The following is a 25,587-nucleotide window of genomic DNA, read 5'->3' as shown; positions in this document are numbered from 1 at the left end:
CTGCACCTCAATAGGTATGGGAAGGGGAGGCTGGCTAAGCTTGTATCTGACAGTGTAGTGGGTGGTGGTGGTGGTGTCACTCATGGAAAAATTCCTGTTGTAGTTGGTGTTAGAGCTGCACCTTTTTTAGATTGAAGTCAGCTGTTAGGTATACCTGCTTAAAGGAAGTCCCTGTAAGGGCTCACCTTCAGAGAATGTAATGTTTCCAAGTAGAGAAGGAATTAGCATATTTCATCAAAATATAAGAGGTATTAGAGATAAAGTTACTCAACTGCTAGTAGATGTTGACTCTGAAATTATTGGTATATCAGAGCACCACTTAAATAATTTTACAATTCAGAAGCTTCCTTTACCAGGCTACAGATGAGCTGGGAGTTTCTCAAGGAGTTCCTTGCAGGGTGAGGGAGTGGCTCTGTATGTAAAAAACAGTATTTCATTTGACTCCATAGACATATCATGACACTGCACTGAACAGATATTTGAATGTTGTGCAGTGTTAGTTGAATTTAGTGAAACTAAACTTCTAATTGTTGTTGTTTATAGGTCCCCTAGCTCCGACTTCAGAGCACTCAGCTCAAGATAGAGAGGGTTCTTGATTCAATTCAAAATTAACAGCTTCAGTTGCGGAGTTACCTAGATTTACCTAGGTTTCAATTGGGATAACCCAACCTTCTTCAGAATTACACTTACTAATGTTTGTCCATAATGGACATTGTCAAACTAAAAATACAAATACACCAAGTGTCGTCATATTTTAAAAACTTAACTGAAGCTGCCTCAGCCCCACTTCCCGACCGCGATGTGGCAGCCACGAGCGTTGTACTGGAACTGACAGTAACATCATGAGGCCCGTCTAAGTGGACGCATTATTTCACGCCTGCGCATAAACTGTGTGATGTGTACTTTTTTGGGCAAGACGCAACCTAACTCTTAAATTAGAATTTACCAAAAAATGAAATAAAATAAAGGTGCAAGTGAGGAAAAGGGCATATATATTAACCTGTGCAGAACGTATTTGGAACTATTGTCTTAACATTTATTGATTATTCTTTGATCTTGATATGAAAAGGACATCAACGTGTTTACAATGTGTGACCTGTCTAGGACAATATTGTGCTTAAGCACGAAGTTTAATCACCTAATAAGAACATGGGTGTGAGAAGGACATTAGAATGCCAACATATTTGCCGCCATATTTTCCCCTACTTTAGTCTCTTCTGTAACTTATAACCATAACTTCATGAAGCTCAATCTGGCACGTACATAAGTTTGTTTTGGCTTGTTTCTGGCCCATCAGGTCAAGTATACTAATCTTGAATATTGACTATTTTATATGGCCAGTATTTCCAGCTGTTACAGATTAGATGTAGACTGTTCATAAGTTCATTCATGACCATTTGTGCACTAAGTCAATAGGATGTTCATGCGTTGTATCTATAGCTAAGCAAATGCTTAACCTTTACATCTTAAAAATTATGCACCTAGGCATAATAATGACGATGTTGGCATTCTAATATCCTTCCCACACCCATTTTCTTATTAGGTGATTAAACTTTGTGCTTAAACACAATATTGTCCTAGACAGGTCACACATTGTAAACACGTTGATGTCCTTTTCATATCAAGATCAAAGACTAATCAATAAATGTTAAGACAGTAGTTCCAAATACATTCTGCACAGGTTAATATGTACGCACTTTTCCTCACTGGCACCTTTATTTTATTTCATTTTTTGGTAAATTCTAATTTAAGTTAGGTTGCGTCTTGCCCCAAAAAGTACACATCACACAGTTTATGCACAGGCATGAAGTAATGCGTCCACTTAGACGGGCCTCATGATGTTACTGTCAGTTCCAGTACAACGCTCGTGGCTGCCACATCGCGGTCGGGAAGTGGGGCTGAGGCAGCTTCAGTTAAGTTTTTAAAATATGACGACACTTGGTGTATTTGTATTTTTAGTTTGACAATGTCCATTATGGACAAACATTAGTAAGTGTAATTCTGAAGAAGGTTTGGTTATCCCAATTGAAACCTAGGTAAATCTAGGTAACTCCGCAACTGAGGCTGTTAATTTTCAATTTAATATTTATACAGTTGCTGACAGGGCCGCAAAATGCTGAAAGTATTGAAGTTCTTGATTCACTTTGTAGGAAGTACCAGAATCTAGTTATGTACAGTGACTTCAGTATTAATTTTCTATATGATTGTGCAAGAAAAAGGATGTTGGTATATCTCCCAAATTCATATGATCTGATGCAAACTGTGTTTTTTGCAACTAGGGTGCAGGGGAAAAATAACACAGTCATAGACAATATTTTTATTCATTCTTCATTACTAGATGGGCATTCTGTTAGTAAAAGCATGAATGGCCTTTCAGACCATGATGCACAAATTTTAACACTAAAAGGCTTTTGTACTGAAAGCAATGTCATATTTAATTACAAACTATATAGGAAAGTTAAGCCAACAGCAATAGAGAGTTTTATAAAACTTGTCAAGGAACAAGAGTGGCAGGATGTTTATAGTGCCAATAACATAAATGATAAATACAATGCTTTCTGTAACACATTTCTCATGTTCTTTGATTGTTGCTGTCCATTAGAACATTCTAAACAGGGTACTAGCAGTAATGGGCAGCCCGAGTGGCTGACTAGGGGGATAAGGATATCATGTAGAACAAAGCGGGAATTATATCAAAATTTTATAAGTAGTCACAATCAAGTTACAGCAGCCAATTGCAAACAGTATTGTAAAGTGCTTAAAGTGTTATTAGGAAGGCAAAGAGTATATGGAATAAAAATAGAATAACTAATTCACAGGATAAAATTAAAACCATATGGTCAGTTGTCAAGGAAGTGTCTGGTTAGCAGCACAACGTCGATGATATGAAGTCAGTTCGCAGTGAAAATATTTCTGTTACTGATAAATTAGATATATGTACAGTATTTAACAATCATTTTCTAATCATTGCTGGTGAATTAAATAAAAATTTAGGTTCTGCAGGAAATCATATAACTTTCTTGGCAAATGTCTTTCTGAGATTGATGTCTGAAATACTCCTCTGTGATACAGACATGAGGGAGATTAAGTCAATAATTAAATCACTGAAGACTAAGGACTCTCATGGTTATGATGGAGTGTCTAGCAGAATATTAAAGTACTGTGCTGCACATGTTAGCCCTGTATTTAGCCGTATTTGTAATTTTTCCTTTAGGAATGGTCAGTTTCCTGAGCAATTAAAGTACTCAGTACTAAAGCTACTTTATAAAAAGGGAGAAAGGGATAATGTAGATAATTTTAGACTTATTTCTATGCCATCAGTGTTTGCAAAAGTTATTGGCAAGGCTGTGTATGTAAGGATAATTGATCATTTTATATCATACGATTTGCTATCAAATGTACAGTTTGGCTTTAGAAGTTGTTTAACAACTGAAAATGTTATATTCTCTTGTCTCTCTGAGGTACTGGATGGGCTAAACAAAAAGTTTTGAACACTTTGCATATTTTTTTATTTAACTAAGGCATTTGATTGTGTTGATGACAAAATATTGCTCCAAAAGTTGGACCATTACAGAATACGGGGAGTAGCTCAGAATTGGTTCACCTCTTACTTTAGCAACAGGCAGCAAAAGGTCATTATTCACAATGTTGATACCAGCTGTGATGTGGGATCTGAATGAGGTACTGTCAAGTAGGGGGTGCCCCAGGGATCAGTGTTGGGGCCACTCCTGTTCCTTATTTATGTGAAAGATATGCCCTCTATTATTACGGGTAACTCTAAAATATTTCTGTTTGCTGATGACACTATCTTGGTAGTAAAGGATGTTGTGTGCAACATTGGCTTGGTTTCAAATAGTGCCGTGCATGACCTCAGTTCATGGCTTGTAGAAAATAAAGTAACATTAAATCACAGTAAAACTCAGTTTTTACAGTTTCTAACACACAATTCAACAAACCTGACGTTTTAATTTCACAGAACGGACATATGATTAGTGAAACTGAACAGTTCAAAGTTCTAGGTGTTCAGATACATAGTGAGCTGTCATGGAAAGCCCACATTCAGGATCTTGTTCAAAGACTTAATACTGCCATTTTTACTATTCGAATAGTTTCAGAAGTGAGTGATACTTCGACTCAAAAATTAGTCTACTTTTCTTATTTTCATTCACTTATGTCATATGGTACTATATTTTGGGGTAACTCTTCCCATTCTACAAGGATATTTTTGGCTTAGAAATGGGCAGTTTGGGCAATAAGTGGTTTGAGTTCACGAACCTCTTGTCGATCTCTGTTCAAGAGTCTGGGTCTTTTGACATTGGTCTCTCCGTATGTATATTCCTTATTGTCGTTTCTTGTCACCAATATCAGTTTATTCCCAAGAATAAGCAGCTTTCACTCGGTTGATACTCGGCAGAAATCAAACCTGCATTTGGATCATACTTCCTTAACTCTTGTGCAAAAAGGTGTGCAGGATACTGCTGCATCCATTTTTCAATAAGCTGCCACTCGAATTCAAAAATATTAGCAGTAATCCACATGCTTTCAAATCGAAATGAAACTGAAGGCTTTCCTCATGGGTCACTCCTTCTATTCTGTCCAGGAGTTCTTTGAAAAATTATGTTGATTCTTAATGTATTGCTGATTGTGTTTACTTAAACTTATGGACTGATTTTCTTTCAGGTTCATGAACATTTATTTTTATCTGTTATTACTTTTATATTATAATTTCATGTACTGACACGTTCCATGACCTTGGAGATTTGGTCCTCAATTTGGTCCTATGGAACTTGATGTGTAAATAAATAAATAAATAAATAAATAAATTAATTAATTAATTCTGTCAATAATACAACACTGTTCACCTACATTAAAATGAAATCAAATAAACTCATGACTTCTTAGATTACACACTTTGTACATTCCACTTTCATATATTTCACCATCAACATATTCAAAGCATTTTTTGAATACAAAAATCTTTAAACATCACCGAATTTCAGTAAGAACATTTTATGTATTTACAAAGGAGACAAATCCCTCACTTGCCTTCCCACATTCGATCTACTCCATCATTTCACACAGATTCTATCCAACTCTCTCCAAAATAAACAAACATGTTACATTTTGCGAGTATAAAGAGTCTGATAGACTATACTGCAATAAGGCTACAATAACATCTATGTTGGAAATGTTATTTAGAATACAAACATATTTTGTAAAGACTGTTAAATAAATTATTTATAACAGATTTTTAATCATTTGAATATTGCCAAAAAAAGTTTAACTGCCAATAAATGGCATAAGAAAGAAAATTTATTTCATTGGATTACAAATAATTTCAGAGACAAAGCAAAAATTTAAAGAAATGGATTTTCAGAATAATATGTTAAAAGCATAATATAATACATTAAATTTCAAATAATAATCAACTAACATCATAATAGCCCAAAAAGTCCCATAACGAAAATACGTTTTGAAAATAGAAAGAATCATTACAATATGAATGGTATTGAACAGTTCATTTGACACAGCTGTATCGTTATCTACTACTGAACAGACATCACAATCGTACACATTCATTTCAAACTGCAGTTATTTCTTGGAGTTACACATTACCTTAGGAGATTCACTGAAGGATTTGCTGATATTGCCAGGCCATTAATGCAATTCTTGAAGAAAGCTTCAAAGTTTGTGTGGACAGGGGATTTCAGTAGATGTTTGACAAAATGAAAGAAGTTTTGACAGCAGGTCAAATTTTGCTATTTTCTAATTTAAACAAGAAGTTTATTCCTTCATGTGGTGTTACCAACAATGCACTTGGTTGTGTGTTGAATCAAGAAGTTGAGGGCATGGAACATCCAATAGCCTATGCATTGAGACAGATGAATTCAGCAGAAAAGAATTATTTCATGACAGAAAAAGAAATACTGAGTCTTGTTTATGGAATCATGTGTTACCTGCATGGTAGGACATTTCGAGTCATAATGGCTCATGAAGCACTGAAATGGTTTTTGGGGTTGAAAGATCCATCCAGTAAAAACACAAGATGCAGTTAGTACCTACACTGTGTGATAACAGAGGTGATGTCAGTTATGACAGTACCACTAGAGTAGTTTTGCTAAACACGGTTTTCTGAAACTCCTTCACCAAAGAAGACAAAGTAAATATTCCAGAATTTGAATCAAGAACAACTGCCAACAAGCGTATCCTTCTGTAGTGGAACAGCTTAAATCACTTAATAAAGGCAAGCCTCTGGTCCAGGTTGTGTACCAATTAGGTTCCTTGCATTCAACCATTATGAATTACCTTGAAGAAAATGATTCATTGACAAATAGTCAGCATGGATTTAGAAACTGTTGTTCTTGTGAAACACAACTAGCTGTTTATTCTCACAAAGTAATCAGTGCTATTGACAGGGGATGTCAAATTGATTCCATATTTTTAAATTTCCAGATCATCTTTGACACCGTTTCTCACACATGACTTCTGTTCAAATGTCTACGGAATATCACCTCAGATGTGTGACTGGATTCGAGAGTTCCTGTCAGAAATGTCACAGTTCATAACAACATACAAAAAGTCATCAAGTAAATCAGAAGTAATATCTGGTATTCCCCAAGAAAGTATTGTAGGCCTTCTACTGTCCATGATCTACATAAAAGATATAAGAGACAGTCTGAGAAGCCCTTTTGGATTTTTGCAGATGATGCTGTCATTTACCTTCTTGTAAAGTCATCAGATTATCAAACCTAATTGCAAAATTATTTAGACAAGATATCTATATGGTGGAAAAAGCAGCAGTTGACTCTAAATAATGAAAAGTGCGAAGTCATCCACAAGAGTACTAAAAGAAATCTGCAAAATTTCAGTTACATGATAAATCACACAAATCTAAATGCTGTAAACTCAACTAAATACCTAGAGATTACAATTACAAATAACTTAAATTGAAATGATCACAAACCAAAGACTTCAATTTCTTGATAGAACACCTAGAAAGTGTAACAGGTTTGCTAAAGAGACTGTTTAGACCATGCTTGTCTGACCTTTTCAGTAGTACTGCTGTGTAGTATGGGATTCACATCACATGGGACTGATGGAAGACACTGAAAAAATTCAATAAGAGAGCTCGTTTTGAATTATCGCGTAACAGGGGAGAGACTGCAATGGACATGATATATGATTTGGGGTGGTAATCATTAAAGCAAATGCATTTTTCTTTGTGGCAGGATCTTTTCATGAAATTTCAATTACCAACTTTCTCCTCTGATAGTGAAAATATTTTGTTAGTACCAACCTACACAGAGAGAAATGATCATAATAATAAAATATTGGAAATCAGAGCTCACCCAAATAGATTTAAGTGCTCATTTTTATTACATGTCATTCAAGAATGGAATGGTACTGAAGCAGCTCAAAAGTGGTTCAAAGAACCCTCTGGCAGGTACTTAATTGTGAACTGCAGAGTAACTGTGTGGATGTAGATGCAAATGTAGAAGCAAACTGTGTTCAGAACATGTAATGGGGAAGATATTGGGTGGTGAATTGTATAGCGGAGGCTATGAGACAGTGGCTTAAAGGGAACAAAATGGCAAGTGAGTGGCACACAATACCAATCATAATTATAGAGAAAGATGTATTTAATAATACTCAGTTACTAGTGAAGCTGACTGGGGAAATAATGAAGTTTGAGAGAGCTGTGAAGACTCAGTAAATCAGTATTTAAAAGTGTTGCAAGCCAGAGTGGAGAGTGTTGGATAAGGAAAAGATAATGACAAAGTAGATTCAGTCACTGGAAAACATTGTGTAACATGTTTGAGGAGTGACATCAGAATTATGGGAAGCCATGCAGCATGCATTATGAGGGCAATTGGGAGTGGACTTGTCAGCAGATCAGTACCTGGAGGGATTATGGAAAGTGCAGAAAGAATTACCACCTGAATTAAATTGGGTTGTGAAACCTAGTGATGGAAGCTTGCTGTTGTTTTCTATCTCAATATAGCAACAGTAGAAATGAGAATGGCTGGAGCATGGATATACATCTTGATCATCTTTCCAGTAGCAGGAAAGAAGGCATGGCATCAATATTATGCAGTACATACATATCCAGTCAAGTGAGGAATGCTGAAGAAGTTTGTCCCAGTAAATGTGCAGCAGTTGTTGTTATTTTTGGAGAATAAAAGAAGGCATGCCAAAATGAAGAAAGCAGAGTTGCAGGCTATAGGAGAGTATCATAGTGTGTCCAAACAGGTCAGTCAGGGTAGGCCAGAACTTATGCACAGTGAAATTATTGTTGAGGCAGGAAGGAGGAGAGGGTGTACGTAAGAAAAAATCAGGCCTGAGTTGTACATCCAACAAGTTGAGATACATTGATTGTACTCCACCTATGATAAAGTAATAACTATAGCCAGTCGCTACAAGCAAGGGAAGCTTATGACAACAAGAAGGGTAGAACTGAATGGTAGCAGACTATTGATAAATGGGACATCATGTGAAGTAGTGGGACATGTTTTCTGACTACCTGTCACAATCTCGGGAATAAATCAACTGAGAATTTCTCAGTTTCAGTTATATTGGCTAGAGGGGCCTATAGAAGTGCTACCAGAAGTGAATTTGACTATCCTAAATCAGACTTTGGGACTTGAGTTAATTTATTCCATAGATAAACTCTTTAACAAGCAAGAGGATACAATCTTTGTGGAGACACTGACTAATACCACATTGGAAACACATTGACTATTGTGGTGCCAGGTGCCACAGCAACACTTAGTTTGTTTGCTGTGCATACTCTTTGTTTTCATTCACAAGAAGGGGAACATGGGACATTGGACAGCTACTGTTCAGATGACAGTGGTTTGGATTTCCAGAATCTAGAAGGCAATGGAGGAAACTGTAAATTTAGGTTAAAAGAAGTGCAGGTGAGCCAGAGGAGGTGAGAAATGAATTGTCAGAGCTTAGGATAAGCAGTGCATAAGAAAAAAAATAGTGGAAAGACAAGCACCAAACTGAAAGTGGAAGAGAGCCAACAGGGCCAGCCATCAGAGAGCTAGTTACTTTAAACTGTACAAATGTAAGCTAGTTTTAATGTTAACATAGCATCAAGATGTCAGAAGACTTTCCACATCGAGGCTGCCGAAGTGTTGAATATAAGTGCCATAAGGCATAGCACAGGCTGAACATGTGCATCTCAGAAGAGTGTATATACCTCAGTCATTTGTACTAAAATCACTAATGTCATCAACACAACTCTACTATCACAGGGGCTGTGTTTCCTGGCCACTGTATGAGATATTGATTGAGTTTGCATCTATGCCGAAGCAGCTTGCCCTGAAGCTGTTGGGTCGTGTAGCTGCTTCTATTGTGGGCCAATGCCAGCCCAGGGTAGCAACTCACCGACCATCCACACGGGAGCAATGGGTCACTGTCCACTACATCACAAGCATACTTCCTTCTGGCAATGTAGGGAGGTGGGGTGAGGAGCATGTCACCACAGCATTAGGGACTTGCAGCGAGTATTTAGGACTGAGAAGCACCACTGGGAAATAAGCTTGCATTACAAAGGCCGCAGCAGGCCGATGCTGCACTCTCTCAGCAATACTGTCTGCCAACAACTCCTGAGACAGTGGAGTTCCTCAATCAAGTTTCCTCAGTCCTGTACTGGGTTGTGATAAGATGCGGTAATGAAGAGCACTGAATATTGTGGACTGTTCCTCTGGCACTGCAGCACATCTGTCCAACAACATCCAGCTACTGACATCCCATGGCTGCATCTACGAGGGCTGTGAGTATCCAGTGCCCTCAACAGTATTAACATGTTTAAATATTTGTCATCATTTCAATATTGCCTTCCACGTAAAATGAGTCAAGGTAGAATGATGGGACACGAAAACGTAAAATGGCTGGTTTGTAAAAGGAATAAGATTATCATGTTAGACCTATGAGCAAAGTGAAGCTACAGATGATCACTCCACAGCTATTGAAACTGTACCCTCAGGTTCTTTGTAAAGTAATCTCCAATGGAACACTAACCTATAAAGCCTACATAAATGATTAAAATAACAATTATAAAGTGGAGTGAGATTTTTTTTCAGAAAAAAAATTACAATTAGTGTGAAACATAAAACCCCAGAGTTTCACCAGTGCAATGATCAACCATTAATAGACACAAAACAAATTTGTGTTGTATTTAATCAACACTTTTCTGGTATAGCTAATATTCTTTGAGTTGGTCACTCTCCACCAGCAAAATTATTCCTTCCAAAGTGTACAAAATCTGAAAAATCACTTTCTCTAGTGTCTACAACATTGAAGGAAGTTCTCTTAATTATTAGGAACATGCAGCTTTCCTCCTGTAGGCTGCTTGTAGAGAATGACACACAAGACTACTAGATTTCGGGAAAGCAGGTGGGCTATATCTAGACTGAATTCATATGGTAAACTGACAACCATGAGCTGATATACTGACCAACTGGAGTGGTTCTTAGACATTTACCATGCTCATTTAGGCAAATGCCAGACTGGCCCCCAAATCCCACCTCAGCGAATAAAATGAGCAAACAGTTAAAATATGGGACTGATGACCTCAGATGTTAAGTCCCATAGTGCTCAGAGCCAGTAAAAATATGGTAATACACAGAACACAGTTTATGTGATTCACAGACAGATGGCACACACAACTTTCCTACTTTTTGTTACATTGAAAATTTGTCATCAGGAAGGGCACTGTCTAAAAACATTATAGTAAAATGAAATTTGACAAATCCCAAAAAAGCAGACCCCCTACTAGATGGGGTAATCTCCAAGGCAAGGGAGAAATTAAAGAAGAAAGGAAAAGAATATCTTTCATCCCCCATTGATGGTGTACCTACAGGGTGTTTCAAAAATGACCGGTATATTTGAAACGGCAATACAAACTAAACGAGCAGTGATAGAAATACACCGTTTGTTGCAATATGCTTGGGACAACAGTACATTTTCAGGAATACAAACTTTCGAAATTACAGTAGTTACAATTGTCAACAACAGATGGCGCTGCGGTCTGGGAAACTCTATAGTACGATATTTTCCACATATCCACCATGCGTAGCAATAATATGGCGTAGTCTCTGAATGAAATAACCCGAAACATTTGACAACGTGTCTGTCGGAATGGCTTCACATGCAGATGAGATGTACTGCTTCAGCTGTTCAATTGTTTCTGGATTCTGGCGGTACACCTGGTATTTCAAGTGTCCCCACAGAAAGAAGTCACAGGGGTTCATGTCTGGCGAATAGGGAGGCCAATCCATGCCGCCTCCTGTATGTTTCGGATAGCCCAAAGCAATCACATGATCATCGAAATATTCATTCAGGAAATTAAAGACGTCGGCCGTGCGATGTGGCCGGGCACCATCTTGCATAAACCACGAGGTGTTCGCAATGTCGTCTAAGGCAGTTTGTACCGCCACAAATTCACGAAGAATGTCCAGATAGCGTGATGCAGTAATCGTTTCGGATCTGAAAAATGGGCCAATGATTCCTTTGGAAGAAATGGCGGCCCAGACCAGTACTTTTTGAGGATGCAGGGACGATGGGACTGCAACATGGGGCTTTTCGGTTCCCCATATGCGCCAGTTCCGTTTATTGACAAAGCCGTCCAGGTAAAAATAAGCTTCGTCAGTAAACCAAATGCAGCCCAGATGCATATCGCCGTCATCAATCCTGTGCACTATATCGTTAGCGAATGTCTCTCGTGCAGCAATGGTAGCAGCCCTGAGGGGTTGCCGCGTTTGAATTTTGTATGGATAGGGGTGTAAACTCTGGCGCATGAGACGATACGTGGACATTGGCGTCATTTGTACCGCAGCTGCAACACGGCGAACAGAAACCCGAGGCCACTGTTGGATCACCTGCTGCCCTAGCTGCGTGTTACCCTCTGTGGTTGCCGTACTCGGTCGCCCTACCTTTCCAGCACATTCATCCGTCACGTTCCCAGTCCGTTGAAATTTTTCAAACAGATCCTTTATTGTATCACTTTTTGGTCCTTTGGTTACATTAAACCTCCGTTGGAAACTTCGTCTTGTTGCAACAACACTGTGTTCTAGGCGGTGGAATTCCAACACCAAAAAAATCCTCTGTTCTAAGGAATAAACCATGTTGTCCACAGCACACTTGCACATTGTGAACAGCACATGCTTACAGCAGAAAGACGACATACAAAATGGCGCACCCACAGACTGCGTTGTCTTCTATATCTTTCACATCACTTGCAGTGCCATCTGTTGTTGAAAATTGTAACTACTGTAATTTCGAAAGTTTGTCTGCCTGAAAATGTACTGTTGTCCCAAGCATATTGCAACAAACGGTGTATTTCTATCACTGCTCGTTTAGTTTTTATTGCCGTTTCAAATATACCGGTCATTTTTGAAACACCCTGTAGATGTATAATACAGTAGGTTGACAATGAAATTCCGTGAAAAATCTCCTGTTGCTAAGGAAGTTGACTGTTAAGGTGGTTAAAGTAGAGTCATTAGTGATGTCATAAAAATTTTTCAGGAGTTATTTAAGGTTCATGGTGTCATACACAGCAGACAGGTCAACAAAGGCCACACCAGTTACTATACGTGATTCAGAAACATCTTCGATGTACTGGGTGAGACTAAGGATCTGTGATGTGCAGCTTTTACCCAATCTAAAGCCAGCCTGTTCAGGTATGAGCTCAGAGTCAATTCTGTCAAGCAGTTCAAAATCATTCTTTCCAAAATTTTATACAAATGGCAAAGAAGAGATATGGGATGGTAGCTCTTAGGGTCATTGTTCTCTTCTGAGGAGAAAGGCCTAGACAGGTCGGAAACAGAAGTATGAATATTGTTAGACTTTGGCTTTAGGTTTCAGTTGTCCAATTACCCATTTAATAACAGTTGATGGGCAATGTCATTGGCTGTTGTGTTTACATGGAGGGTCATGCTAGCAGGGTCATTATTAAGGCACCTGAGAAGTTTCCAGGCTTTCTGGCTGTTCTTGCTGAAGTCAGTTTCCTACATAAGCTTGATCCACTGATCCAACTTGGTGGCCAATACTGATTCAAGTAATTGCAATCCACAAGATAGTGTTTCTTCACCTAAAGCGTCTTGCTCAAATGCTGTGTAGTAGCGATCGAGATCTGATGCTATCTCAGGAGACAGTCCTTGCACGTATTTAGTTCGCCATCCATGAGGGATGGACATTCTAGAACATTTGTTCACAGCTCTTATGAAACAATTGTATTGCTCAGGGTATGGGCTATTGGTGTTACCTCTTGGTCAAGAAGAGTTGTAAACTTGTTCCAGTTTGCTTTTTTAAAGTTATACCAGTGCCAAAATGGAACAGACTGTGGAAGTATGCAGCCAAGACCTGACACATGATTGGTCTATGTTGAGATTTAGGGATTGGTGAGCATACTGTCTTTCTGCACAGCTGTGTGATGGTATCACTGGCAAATATGAGGTCAGGATTGTATCCACACTTCCATCGTGCACAATTGAAAGATGGTGGCAGCTTACTATGGCTGTTAAAGTTACCTATTACACACATAGCTGGCTGGCTATGGAAATTAGGTGTTTCTTGAAAAATGAAGGCTTCTGTGGGAGTCTTATAAACTGATGTTACTGTGGCACCATGCAGCTCAACTGTTATGATTTCAATATTGTTCTTTGCAGTAATTCAAATAGAATTAATATCTAAGCTGGATTTTGCAAAAATGGCACTGCCATACTGACTATGAAGTCATTCTCCGACAAGTGCCATGCCAAGTACTTTGGGGCACCTGTTTTGAAAGCCCTAATGTGTCTATTGGATGCAAAGTATGTCACTCCTTAAGGAGTTCCTCTTTCTAGTTCCTTAAGCCCTCTATATTGACAAAAAATATAGTCAAAGCTGGCTCTGATATGGGCAATATTTAAACATGCTGGTTGCTATTTCGAAGGCTGATGCCTTTGGAGTGGAAGGATTAGCTGGCAGCTTGTCATCATACTTTAGGAAGATGTTGGTTCTAAACCTTCAACAAGTTCTGAACTGCATATATTGTACCTGTTGATGATAAGTGGCAAATGGTGGTGTAGAAACAATGCCCATGAAAATTTTTTTTAGTTGTTCTTGCTAAAACTGTAACTAATTTGCTGTTCATCACTATGTATGTATGATTAGCAAGCAAAACAAACTTAGCATCTGTCAATGTTACAGAAGAACATTTATTAATATACATAGGAAAATACAAGGGATCTAAGATACAACTTTATGGGACATATATAATAAATTTCTGACTGATGACTTGATAGAAGGCTATTTCCTGTTCTCCCAACTCCAAAATCACTTGCACATATCCTTAACTTTTCTCATTAACTGATACAACTTTATCTTATTACGTGAATGAAATTCATGAAAGCTTGAGAAATGACATATTATGTCACCTTTATTCTTAGGAGCCAGAAGTTCCTCTTTAGTGTTCATTAAGTAGGACCTATGTTTGTGTTCACATAGACCTGATCTTCAGTGCTGATATTTATTTGAAAGCTATTTTCCACAAACTGTATATTTGAAAAGTGAAAGTTTTATCTGCAAAACTGTGCTCTATGTCCATATGGCAGCTTTTTTGTAATTAAAGCTATCATTTCTGCCCTTTTTCTTTCAAGTGTAGTCTTTATCAACATTGTAATATAAAATGTTGAAAAATATATAAAATATAAAATGTTGAAAAAGATGGAAGAGCAGAGAAAGTAGAAACTGAAGAAGGCAAAAAGAGGTACAAGAAACTGGATAGTGAATTAAGAAGACAAACTGAAGTAACAAGGGGAAAATGGATGAAACAGAAATGCAGTGAAATAGAGAAAATGGAGAAAGAGGAAAAGCATGAAATGATATTTAGACTGGCTAGTGAGATAGTTTTTGAACATAAAAGAAAGAGGATAACATGGAAATAGAAAGAGTAGATGATACTCTATCAGAACAACCACAGGAGATTTTGAACAGATGGCAAGAATATGTTGAATGTCTGTATAAGGTGGATGAAAAACAAATCGAAATTATTATTGAAAAGGAGCAATATGTGCCAGAAGATGGAAAGGGATTCACCACCTTGAAAGCAGAAGTAGAAAAGGTGCTGAAGGAGATGAAGAACAGGAAGGCATGTGGAATTGATGATTTGCCAGCAGAACTGTTGAAGAGTCTGGGAAACAAGGCAAGAAAAGAAATAATCTACCTCTGTAATGAGATATATGACAAAGGGGAATGGCCTGAGGATTTCCTTGTAACAGCTATGATACCAATAGAGAAAAAGAGAAACACCAAAAAATGCGAAGAGCATAGGACCATAAGTCTAATTTCTCATGCAGCTAAAGTGTTGCTGAGGGTGTTGAATAGAAGGCTATATGGCAAGCTGGATAGAGGGATTGCAGAGGAGCAGTTTGGATTTAGAAGAGGAAAAGGAACAAGAAATTCTTGTCCTGTTAAGAACTATAGGGGAAAGATATATGGAAAAAGGTAGAGAAATCTTTGCTGTTTTTATAGATTTAGAAAAGGCTTTTTACAGAGTTCAGTGGAACAAGATGATGAATGTTTTGAAGAGGAAGGGAGTAGATTGTAAAGAGAGATGACTGATACAAGATATATATTTACACCAGAAAGTGAGGATAAGGATTGGAAATGAAATTTCAGAAGGAAGCAGCATTGGACAAGGTGTTAGACACGGTTGTTGCCTTTCCCAACTGTTGTTTAACACATACCTTGAAGAGATTATTGTGAAAGGCTTAGATAGAGAAATATGTATTGGTGGAAAGAGAATAGAATGTACAATATTTGCTGGTGACATGGTATTACTTGCAGAAAGCAGGCAAACAGTGAATAAAGTGCTGAAGGATCTGAATGAAGCTTGTGTGGAATATGGGATGCAAATATACACAGCAAAACCAAAGAGTATGGTCATAAGTACAAGATGCAGACTGTCCAATATTAAAATTGGGCAAACTACCATGAGCCTAGAAAGTGCATTTAAATATCTTGGAAGTACAATAACTGAAGACTTGAGATGTCACCAGGAGGTGAAAACTTGAATTGCCTTAGTGAAGGAGGCATTCAACAGAAAGAGGACACTGTTATGTAGAAAATTAGATAAAGTTCTAAGGAAAAGGCTTGACAAATGTTTTGTCTGGAGTGCAGCACTATATGGGGCAGAAATGTGGATGCTAAGATGAGAGAAATAAAAACGGTTAGAAGCATTTGAGATGTGGATGTGGAGGAGAATGAAGAGGATAAGCTAGTTGGAAAGAGAGAGTAATGAAAGAGTATTCGAAGGGTCAGTGAGAGAAGATGTCTGCTGAAGGTTATAAAAGAAAGGAAAAAGACCTGGTTATGACATTCATTGAGAAGGGAGTGCTTGCTAGCAGATGTTTGGAAGGACTGGTTTGTGGGAGTAGGCTGAAAGGAAGAAGGAGATACAAGATGGTAGATGACATAAAGGGAAGAGGAAATTATGTGGACCTAAAGAGGATGACAGAAGACCAGAGAGCCTGGAGACCTACCACGTGAAAACCTGCCTTTTGGAAGCACACTAATGAAGATGATGTAGTATAAATACAGAGAGAAGAGTGTGTCAAACTATATTATCATAGAGATTTCAAGGATAGACTTTTTATTGTTCCTTAAACAATGCAAATTATCCCTCATATTTGTTTGTAAGTTGATTAAGCTTTTCTAAATTTTTGTGATTCCTGAATTCCATTATCAGTGTTTAACTCCCATATTTCAATACAAGAATAATACATGTTTATGCTACTCTGTTTGTGAAATTTACAGGTTTCTGAGAGTGAACAACCTGGTTTCTGTCGGCTAAAACTGCTTGAAAACATGTCACCAATTTCTGATCCAGGGTAAAGTAAAATTAAGTTTTATGAAACAGTGTGCATGTAATTCACATAAAGTTATTACTTCCAGTAAGCATTAATTTGTTTCTTTTTCATCATTCACTAACATTTTACAATTCTTAGGTGATGTTTTGTCATTTAAATATTTTATTATATGTTTTACAATGTTGAAGATGGTTCATTAATTATAAAGTTCATGTAGAACCACAACTGTGTAACACAGAATCATATCCTTACTGGAACATTGGTCCAGTCTGAAATATATTACCATTTACAAAATTTAAGAGTAACATAGTTGCAAAACTTGTTGATAATTGTTAATAACATATGAATTCTTTTACTTCTACTTTTGTAGTGTTGTGTTTTTAATGTATTTTTTACTTCTACTCTCATAGTGTAATCCATCTCCATAGTGAAATGGTTAATAGGTTTGGTAGCTCAGTCAGAAAATGCTCAACTACTCTTCAGCAGGACTGTATTCAAAACCATTTGGGTGCTATAACTTCGCCAACAGTATTTTTTACTTCTACTCTCATAGTGTAGCCCATCTCCATAGTGAAATGGTTAATAGGTTTGGTAGCTCAGTCAGAAAATACTCAACTACTCTTCAGCAGGACTGTATTCAAACCCATTTTGGTGCTATAACTTCGCCAACACAATAACTCAGCTCATTCGGTCAGCTGGCTGCCCACCCTCAGAAGTAAAAAGCAAATACAGTTTTCAGTGATAGACTTTGAGAGACATCAAATGACATCTACACAGAACCACTCTCTCTGCAGAAGAAAGACAAGAACCAAACAGACTGAAATAAATAAATAAAGGATTAATAAATAATGGTCAGTGTGGCTGACTGCCCTATGGAGGACTTGTGTTAGTTCCCAGTACTCTCAGGGACTTTTCCTTGGTGGTAGGACTGGAACTTGGTCCACACAGCCTTGTTGTCCCAACAGAGAATCTACTTCAATTAAAAGTAGCAGCTCCAAGATTTGGAAAGTCAAGAATGGTTGGGGGCACAATGTACTGACAACACGACCCTCTATATCATGGCACAGGATGACACAGCTGCTGGTCAGCATCGTGTGATCTTCTGATTATGGAGTTACAGTTTACTCTTATAGTGTTGTTTAGCTATGATATAAATTAGTTAATTTAGAAAAAAATGCATATACCACATTAAATACTTCCATCATGAGACACAGCTCTTAATATTTTACATGGTATATTATCAACCAAATGAAATTTGTGCTTTGAGACATTTATATTTTATTACCATTGGAGAAGTTAGGCTAACTTCAAAATGATTGAATCTACAGCAATGAGAAGGAAGTGGGGATAACAATTGTGTTGAGAAATAAAGCAGGAAATATGTACATTAGTTAACATAAAGAGATTATAGTAATTAACTAAGTTTGTATCGTGGCCTGACGACTCCTCTCTAAAGTTCTAAAATACTGTTTTAACATCCAAATGAAGAGCTGAGAGAAATTCAGAGCTTGCTGTCTCACATGATTCTTATAACTTGTCATATTTGATATTGTACACTATTGAATAGTTCATGAATTTCAGACAGTTCTTTGAACATAAGACTTGGAAATTTCTGAGAAAATTATTGTTTAACTAGATTTTTCTTTTGAACTGACTGTATCAAAATTAGAAGTTAACTTTTACATAAGAAAGAAAAGCAATTACTCACCTATGGTTGACTGACATGTGTTGCATAGAAACAGTCAATACTATGTAGTGTTTAAACTAGCTTTTGGGCCCTTGCACTTTCTCTAGCAAACGTATACTCATTCATATTCACACACATCATAGTACTGACACCCAAAAACTCACATTTTTGGCTGCAGCAAGACTGATTGTTGATTACTGTTTACATCTACATCTACATCTATATCTACATCTACATCCATACTCCGCAAGCCGCCTGACGGTGTGTGGTGGAGGGTACCCTGAGTACCTCTATCGGTTCTCCCTTCTATTCCAGCCTCGTATTGTTCATGGCAGGATGGATTGTCGGTATGCTTCAGTGTGGGCTCTAATCTCTCTGATTTTATCCTCATGGTCTCTTCGCGAGATATACGTAGGAGGGAGCAATATACTGCTTGACTCTTTGGTGAAGGTATGTTCTCGCAACTTTAACAAAAGCCTGTACCAAGCTACTGAGTGTCTCTCCTGCAGAGTCTTCCACTGGAGTTTATCTATCATCTCCGTAATGCTTTTGCAATTACTAAATGATCCTGTAACGAAGCACGCTGCTCTCAGTTGGATCTTCTCTATCTCCTCTATCAACCCTATCTGGTACGGATCCCACACTGCTGAGCAGTATTCAAGCAGTGGGCGAACAAGTGTACTGTAACCTACTTCCGTTGTTTTTGGATTGCATTTCCTTATGATTCTTCCAATGAATCTCAGTCTGGTATCTGCTTTACTGACGATCAACTTTATATGATCAATCCATTTTAAATCACTCCTAATGCGTACTCCCAGATAATTTATGGAACTAACTGCTTCCAGTTGCTGACCTGCTATTTTGTAGCTAAATAATAAGGGATCTATCTTTCTATGTATTTGCAACACATTACACTTGTCTACATTGAGATTCAATTGCCATTCCCTGCACCATGCGTCAATGCGCTGCAGATTATCCTGCATTTCAGTACAATTTTCCATTGTTACAACCTCTCGATGCACCACAGCATCATCTGCTAAAAGCCTCAGTGAACTTCTGATGTCAACCACCAGGTCATTTATGTATATTGTAAATAGCAACGGCTGTTGCCTGGCTAGATGGAAGTGGATAGTGGGTGGATCCATGAGACAAGGAGGGGTTAGCAGGACTTTTGGGCAGGTCTGTAGACAGATGAATCAGCAACTTCACAACAAGACAAAAGTGGTTCAGAGGGTAGAGCATATAAGAGATAGAAAGAGGAAAGTGGCAAAAGAAACGGAGAGTAGTGGAAAAGGAGGGTGGCAGAGAAGGGGAGGGAGAGGGGGAGATAAATGAGGGAGTGAGAATGCCCATGAGGGGGGGGGGGGGGGGGGGAGGGGGGTGTGAGTGGGAGTGAAAAGCAATACAAGATCTGTATAGGGGAGGAGTGGTGGGAACGGAAGAGAAAAGGGAAAAAAAGGGAGGCTGTGGGAAGCAGTTTAGCAGAGGTTTAGGCCAGGAGAATAGCAAGAGCACAGTATATGCTGGAGACACAGTTCTCACCTACATATTTCAGAGAATCTAGTGTTGGAAGGGAGTATTCAAATGGCTCACATAATGTGGGTATGTTCTTTAACACTTCCACCCCAGCCCATACACACATCCATCAGTAGTAAAACAAAATAAGATGTGAAAATCAGATTGGTATAGTGTTTTGCCATGGAGCAGTTTGCCTTTCAGACTTCTAAGCACTTGTTTACATCACTCAGTCCACTCTCAACTGACATTCCTCTTTAGTAGATGCATTAGACTCAGACCACTGTACAAGTGCCAAATCACAAATTTGTGTTAAAAACCAAACAAGCCCATCATTGCTTTCAATTTCTTTCTGTTTATGGGTGCCATAAATTCTTCTATAGCCTCCAGCTTCTCAGGATCTGCCACTCTATCTACCTCTGCATCCATAATCTGCAAACCACAGCAAAGTGCATGACAGAGAGTACATCCCATTGTGCCAGTTATTAGGGTTTCTTCCCATTTCATTCACACATGGAGAGTGGGAAGAATGATTGCCTGAATGTCTCTGTACTGCTGAAATTATTCTAGTTTTGTCCTTATGATCCCTATGTGAGTGATACATACAGAGTTGTAGTATATTCCTAAAGTTATCATGGTCCTTGAAACTTTGTTAGTAGGCTTTCTCTAGTTAGTTTACCTCTGTCTTCAAGAGTTTGCCATTTCAGTTTCTTGGGCATCATTGTAGCATTCCAAAAAGTCAAACAAATCTTTGACCATTCATGCAACCCCTCTCTGTATATGTTAACTATCCCCTGTTAGTCCAATGTGGTACAGGTCCCACACAGCAGTCTTGGGTGACCAGAAGGAAATGATCATGGAGAAAGTGAGAGCTGTACAAGAATTGACAAACAATAAAAAGACTTAAGACTGGTTCTGTGTTGAAATAAAATGGCTTTTTCTGGTGAAGAGTTTGAATGTAAATTAAAGATGAAGGAGCAATATTCTAGAACAGGTCACACAAGTGATTTGTAAGCAATCTCCTTTGTAGATTGATTGCACTTCTCCAGTATTGTACCAATAAACCGAAGTCTACCACCTGCTATACTAGCAACTGAGTGAATCTATGTGATCATTCCATTTCATATCCTTACAAAGTGTTACACCCAGGTACTTGTATGAGTCTGCCGATTCCAAACATGACTCACTGATGTTATAGTCATTCTATACTATGTTTTTTTCTTCATTTTGTGAAGCACACAATTTTACATACCTGAATGTTTAAACCATATTGCCAGTATTCGTGCCATTTTTAAATCTTATCAAGATCTGACAATATTTATGCAGCTTCTTTCACACAGTACTTCATTATAGATAAGTTCATTATCTGCAAGAAATTTGAGGCTATTAATAATATTGTCCACAAGGTCATTAATATAAAACATGAACAGCAAGGGTCTCAAAACATTTCCCTGGGGCATACCTGAAGTTACTTGTACATCTGACAATTACTATTCATCCTAGATAACATGCCCCACCAAAAAGTCCTCAGTCCAGTCACAAATTTCAATTGATGCCCCATATGACTGAACTTTTGACAATAAGGCATTAATTACCCCCTTCCTTCTTGACAAATTGTGACTTTAGCTACTTTACCTTCAACCCCCTCCCCTCCCACCAACCAAAGCAGATAAGAAGATAGTACATCATTTAAATATTACAATGCTCTTCCCAGCTTGGGCTTTAAATTGAAATATCATCCACATAAATACCTATCCTACTCAACAAAGTCCTATCCAGCATTTCATCCATTATCCAAACATAAACACATACTACCACGCCTAACCTAAAGGGGACCATCTGGAATTTTCCTTTATGGAGGAAAGAAGTGTATTTTCTTGACACTTCTGCAAGATTTATATTCCAGTACCTCCAAGTAATGCCAAACAATATTAAGTATTTGTTACCATGGGACTTCAGTAGCATCTCCTCCATATTGCCTGATCATTCTGCTGTGCCATAATTTCATTCAGTCTGTGTGCATTAGTGACTATTCACACACTTCACTCCTTCTTCTCCACAACTACCAAAGAGTTATACATTCTTTGACACCTCTCAGTGACTCTCACACCTATCCCACTCACCTCAGTCTGCCATTATTTGGATTTCTTTACATGCTTCCTCCTGGCCCAAACCAGGTATGAAATGGAGCTTCTTCTTCTTCTTCTTCTTCTTCTTCTTCTTTTTTTTTTTAAGGTGGGGCAACTTATTCTCTTTACCTCTAACTTACATTTACACTATTTCACCAACCCTGATCTATCAGAAAATGCTTTCATGAGAATACTTACTATTTCAGCTTGAATGATCAGGAGATACTCTTTTACTTCATCCACTGAGGAGTGCTATTCCTCTAATAACTCAGTACTAATCAGCCATCTCTTACCACAGTTGACTGCCTTTGGCTTTGCTTCTTCTACACTTTTATGTACTGTGCCCAGATTTCCCAGTCTGTCCAACAAACATAAAAACAGCATTCACTCTAGCTTTGAAGTAGCAGTACTTTTTCTAGCAATTGTACACACATTCACACAAAAAAACACATAGACTATGGTTGTGTGTGTGATTGTGTGAACTATTGCTAGAAAAGTATCTAATGCTTGAAAGCTGAAGTGAAACCTTTTTTTCTACTACATTCTTTGTACTAGAAAAAGAGCTAATGCTTGAAAGCTAGAGTGAATGCTGTTTTCTGTTATATGCTTCTGTGCTCCACGCATTGATCTGCTACAGATAGTGGTTGACTTTTCCCTTATTTTACATACTACATGGTTATTTTTATTTTTAATAACCCTACTTTCTCCTTCCCTTTTGGCACTAACACAACTCTTTGATTCATTTCTACACCCTTTCTAATTTGTATCCTACCCACACACCACCCTTCCCACCACCCCTCCCCCACCCATCCCCACCACCATCACATGGTCTTCCCAGTTTCCATTTTCTTATTACTCTCTCTCCATTCTTGCATGCTCCTGCCCAAGCACCAGCAGAACCTAATCCCTGTTTACCAGACCTACTCTCTTAAGGCTCCTCACTTCTATTTGAGGGCCCAACTTTCCTATCTTCAATCTGTGACTGCCTTCTACTGAGACTGTTGTCCCACCTGTTTTGCACCCTCTGTCTATTATTGCTGTTATTCATTACCATTCACTTTACTCAAGATTGACCCCTATCATCCAGCCTGTTAAATCTACCATAGTTACTTGGCTCCTCAGTGGTATAAATTCTTTGAACTCTTCCCAGAAAATTAATATCACTCAAATAGTTATCCTACATGCTGAAACCATCATTTGCTGTGCTGGTTAGGCAACTTATTCTCAGGATCAATATAATCATTTTAGTGTGCTGTTTATTGTCATGACAATTTTATTAACCCGCTGTTGACAAAAGGTCTTGAGCCTACCCATCTGAGGGTTGTATGTCTCCCCTTCCCGAAATCTGTCAATATGGTTTGTTGTGTATCCTTAGGCCAAAGTTCTGTCAGGAACCTGCACTCAGATTCTGATATTGACTCACAAAACTCAGCTGCTTTGTAAATGACACTTTTTTCTTCTTGACCAACATGTGGGTAACAAATTATGAACATTTTTCAAAAACTGATTTGTTCATGTCCGATAATTCTATTTAATAATCAAACTTACCACTGTTCACTTTCTTGTAGTACTTCCAGTAAAAACTAACTCTCCACTAGGGCACCACAAATGTAGGCTTCAAATTAGGTTGAATGTGATTTATTAAATGTAGATTTCATATTGTTCTTCTTTACCTCTTATTGGCTTGGCCATTGCCTTGAATGCATTGATGAAGGACTGTGCCTTTTCTTTACTTGATTATTGCTGTAAGAAAATGTAATACTGCAGATTCTGCATTTCTTAAATAATGTATGAACATCTTCCATATACACTCCTGGAAATGGAAAACAGAACACATTGACACCGGTGTGTCAGACCCACCATACTTGCTCCAGACACTGTGAGAGGGCTGTACAAGCAATGATCACACGCATGGCACAGCGGACACACCAGGAACCGTGGTGTTGGCCGTCGAATGGCGCTAGCTGCGCAGCATTTGTGCACTGCCGCCTTCAGTGTCAGCCAGTTTGCCATGGTATACGGAGCTCCATCGCAGTCTTTAACACTGGTAGCATGCCGCGACTGCGTGGACGTGAACCGTATGTACAGTTGATGGACTTTCAGCGAGGGCGTATAGTAGGCATGCGGAAGGCCGGGTGGACGTACCGCCAAATTGCTCAACACGTGGGGCGTGAGGTCTCCACAGTACATCGATGTTGTCACCAGTGGTCGGCGGAAGGTGCATGTGCCCGTCGACCTGGGACCGGACCGCAGCGGCGCACGGATGCACGCCAAGACCGTAGGATCCTACGCAGTGCCGTAGGGGACCGCACCGTCACTTCCCAGCAAATTAGGGACACTGTTGCTCCTGGGGTATTGGCAAGGACCATTCGCAACCGTCTCCATGAAGCTGGGCTACGGTCCCGCACACTGTTAGGCCGTCTTCCGCTCACGCCCCAACATCGTGCAGCCCGCCTCCAGTGGTGTCACGACAGTCGTGAATGGAGGGACGAATGGAGACGTGTCGTCTTCAGCGATGAGAGTCACTTCTGCCTTGGTGCCAATGATGGTCGTATGCGTGTTTGGCGCCGTGCAGGTGAGCGCCACAATCAGGACTGCATACGACCGAGGCACACAGGGCCAACACCTGGCATCATGGTGTGGGGAGCGATCTCCTACACTGGCCGTACACCTCTGATGATCGTCGAAGGGACACTGAATAGTGCACGGCACATCCAAACTGTCATCAAAACCCATCGTTCTACCATTCCTAGACCGGCAAGGGAACTTGCTGTTCCAACAGGACAATGCACATCCGCATGTATCCCGTGCCACCCAACATGCTCTAGAAGGTGTAAGTCAACTACCCTGGCCAGCAAGATCTCTGGATCTGTCCCCCATTGAGCATGTTTGGGACTGAATGAAGCGTCGTCTTACGCGGTCTGCACGTCCAGCACGAACGCTGGTCCAACTGAGGCGCCAGGTGGAAATGGCATGGCAAGCCGTTCCACAGGACTACATCCAGCATCTCTACGATCGTCTCCATGGGAGAATAGCAGCCTGCATTGCTGCGAAAGGTGGATATACACTGTACTAGTGGCGACATTGTGCATGCTCTGTTGCCTGTGTCTATGTGCCTGTGGTTCTGTCAGTGTGATCATGTATGTATCTGACCCCAGGAATGTGTCAATAAAGTTTCCCCTTCCTGGGACAATGAATTCAAGGTGTTCTTATTTCAATTTCCAGGAGTGTATATACTTTCCATATTATCTAGTTTAATGACATCAACTAGATAACATCAAACTTCTATTAAATCAGAATGTCCTGCTAAAAATTCTGGATACAAGACTATCCAAAGAATGAGTTAGTCTGAATGACATTTCATTAAAATTTCATTTTCTTGAGTAAACATTATAAC

General features: G+C 38.9%; 1 protein-coding gene across 9 annotated transcripts in view; it reads left to right on the top strand.

The window, feature by feature from the left end:
* Positions 1 to 25,587, top strand: part of LOC126353879 (cyclic GMP-AMP synthase-like receptor) — a 324,472-nt gene that overhangs the window by 105,738 nt on the left and 193,147 nt on the right. For 8 of the 9 annotated variants that reach the window (XM_050003074.1, XM_050003077.1, XM_050003079.1 and 5 more), the window contains one exon: positions 16,807 to 16,880. In XM_050003074.1, the coding sequence (XP_049859031.1) occupies positions 16,807 to 16,880 (74 nt within the window). Of the gene's footprint in view, positions 1 to 9,604; positions 9,782 to 16,806; positions 16,881 to 25,587 lie in introns of those variants that run through there. The other variant, XM_050003081.1, reaches the window with a different exon arrangement.

The sequence above is a fragment of the Schistocerca gregaria genome, chromosome 3 (genome assembly GCF_023897955.1).
Source record: "Schistocerca gregaria isolate iqSchGreg1 chromosome 3, iqSchGreg1.2, whole genome shotgun sequence".
NCBI lineage: Eukaryota > Metazoa > Arthropoda > Insecta > Orthoptera > Acrididae > Schistocerca > Schistocerca gregaria.
Note: the sequence above shows the minus strand (reverse complement) of the source record. Positions and strands in the feature narration are given on the sequence as shown.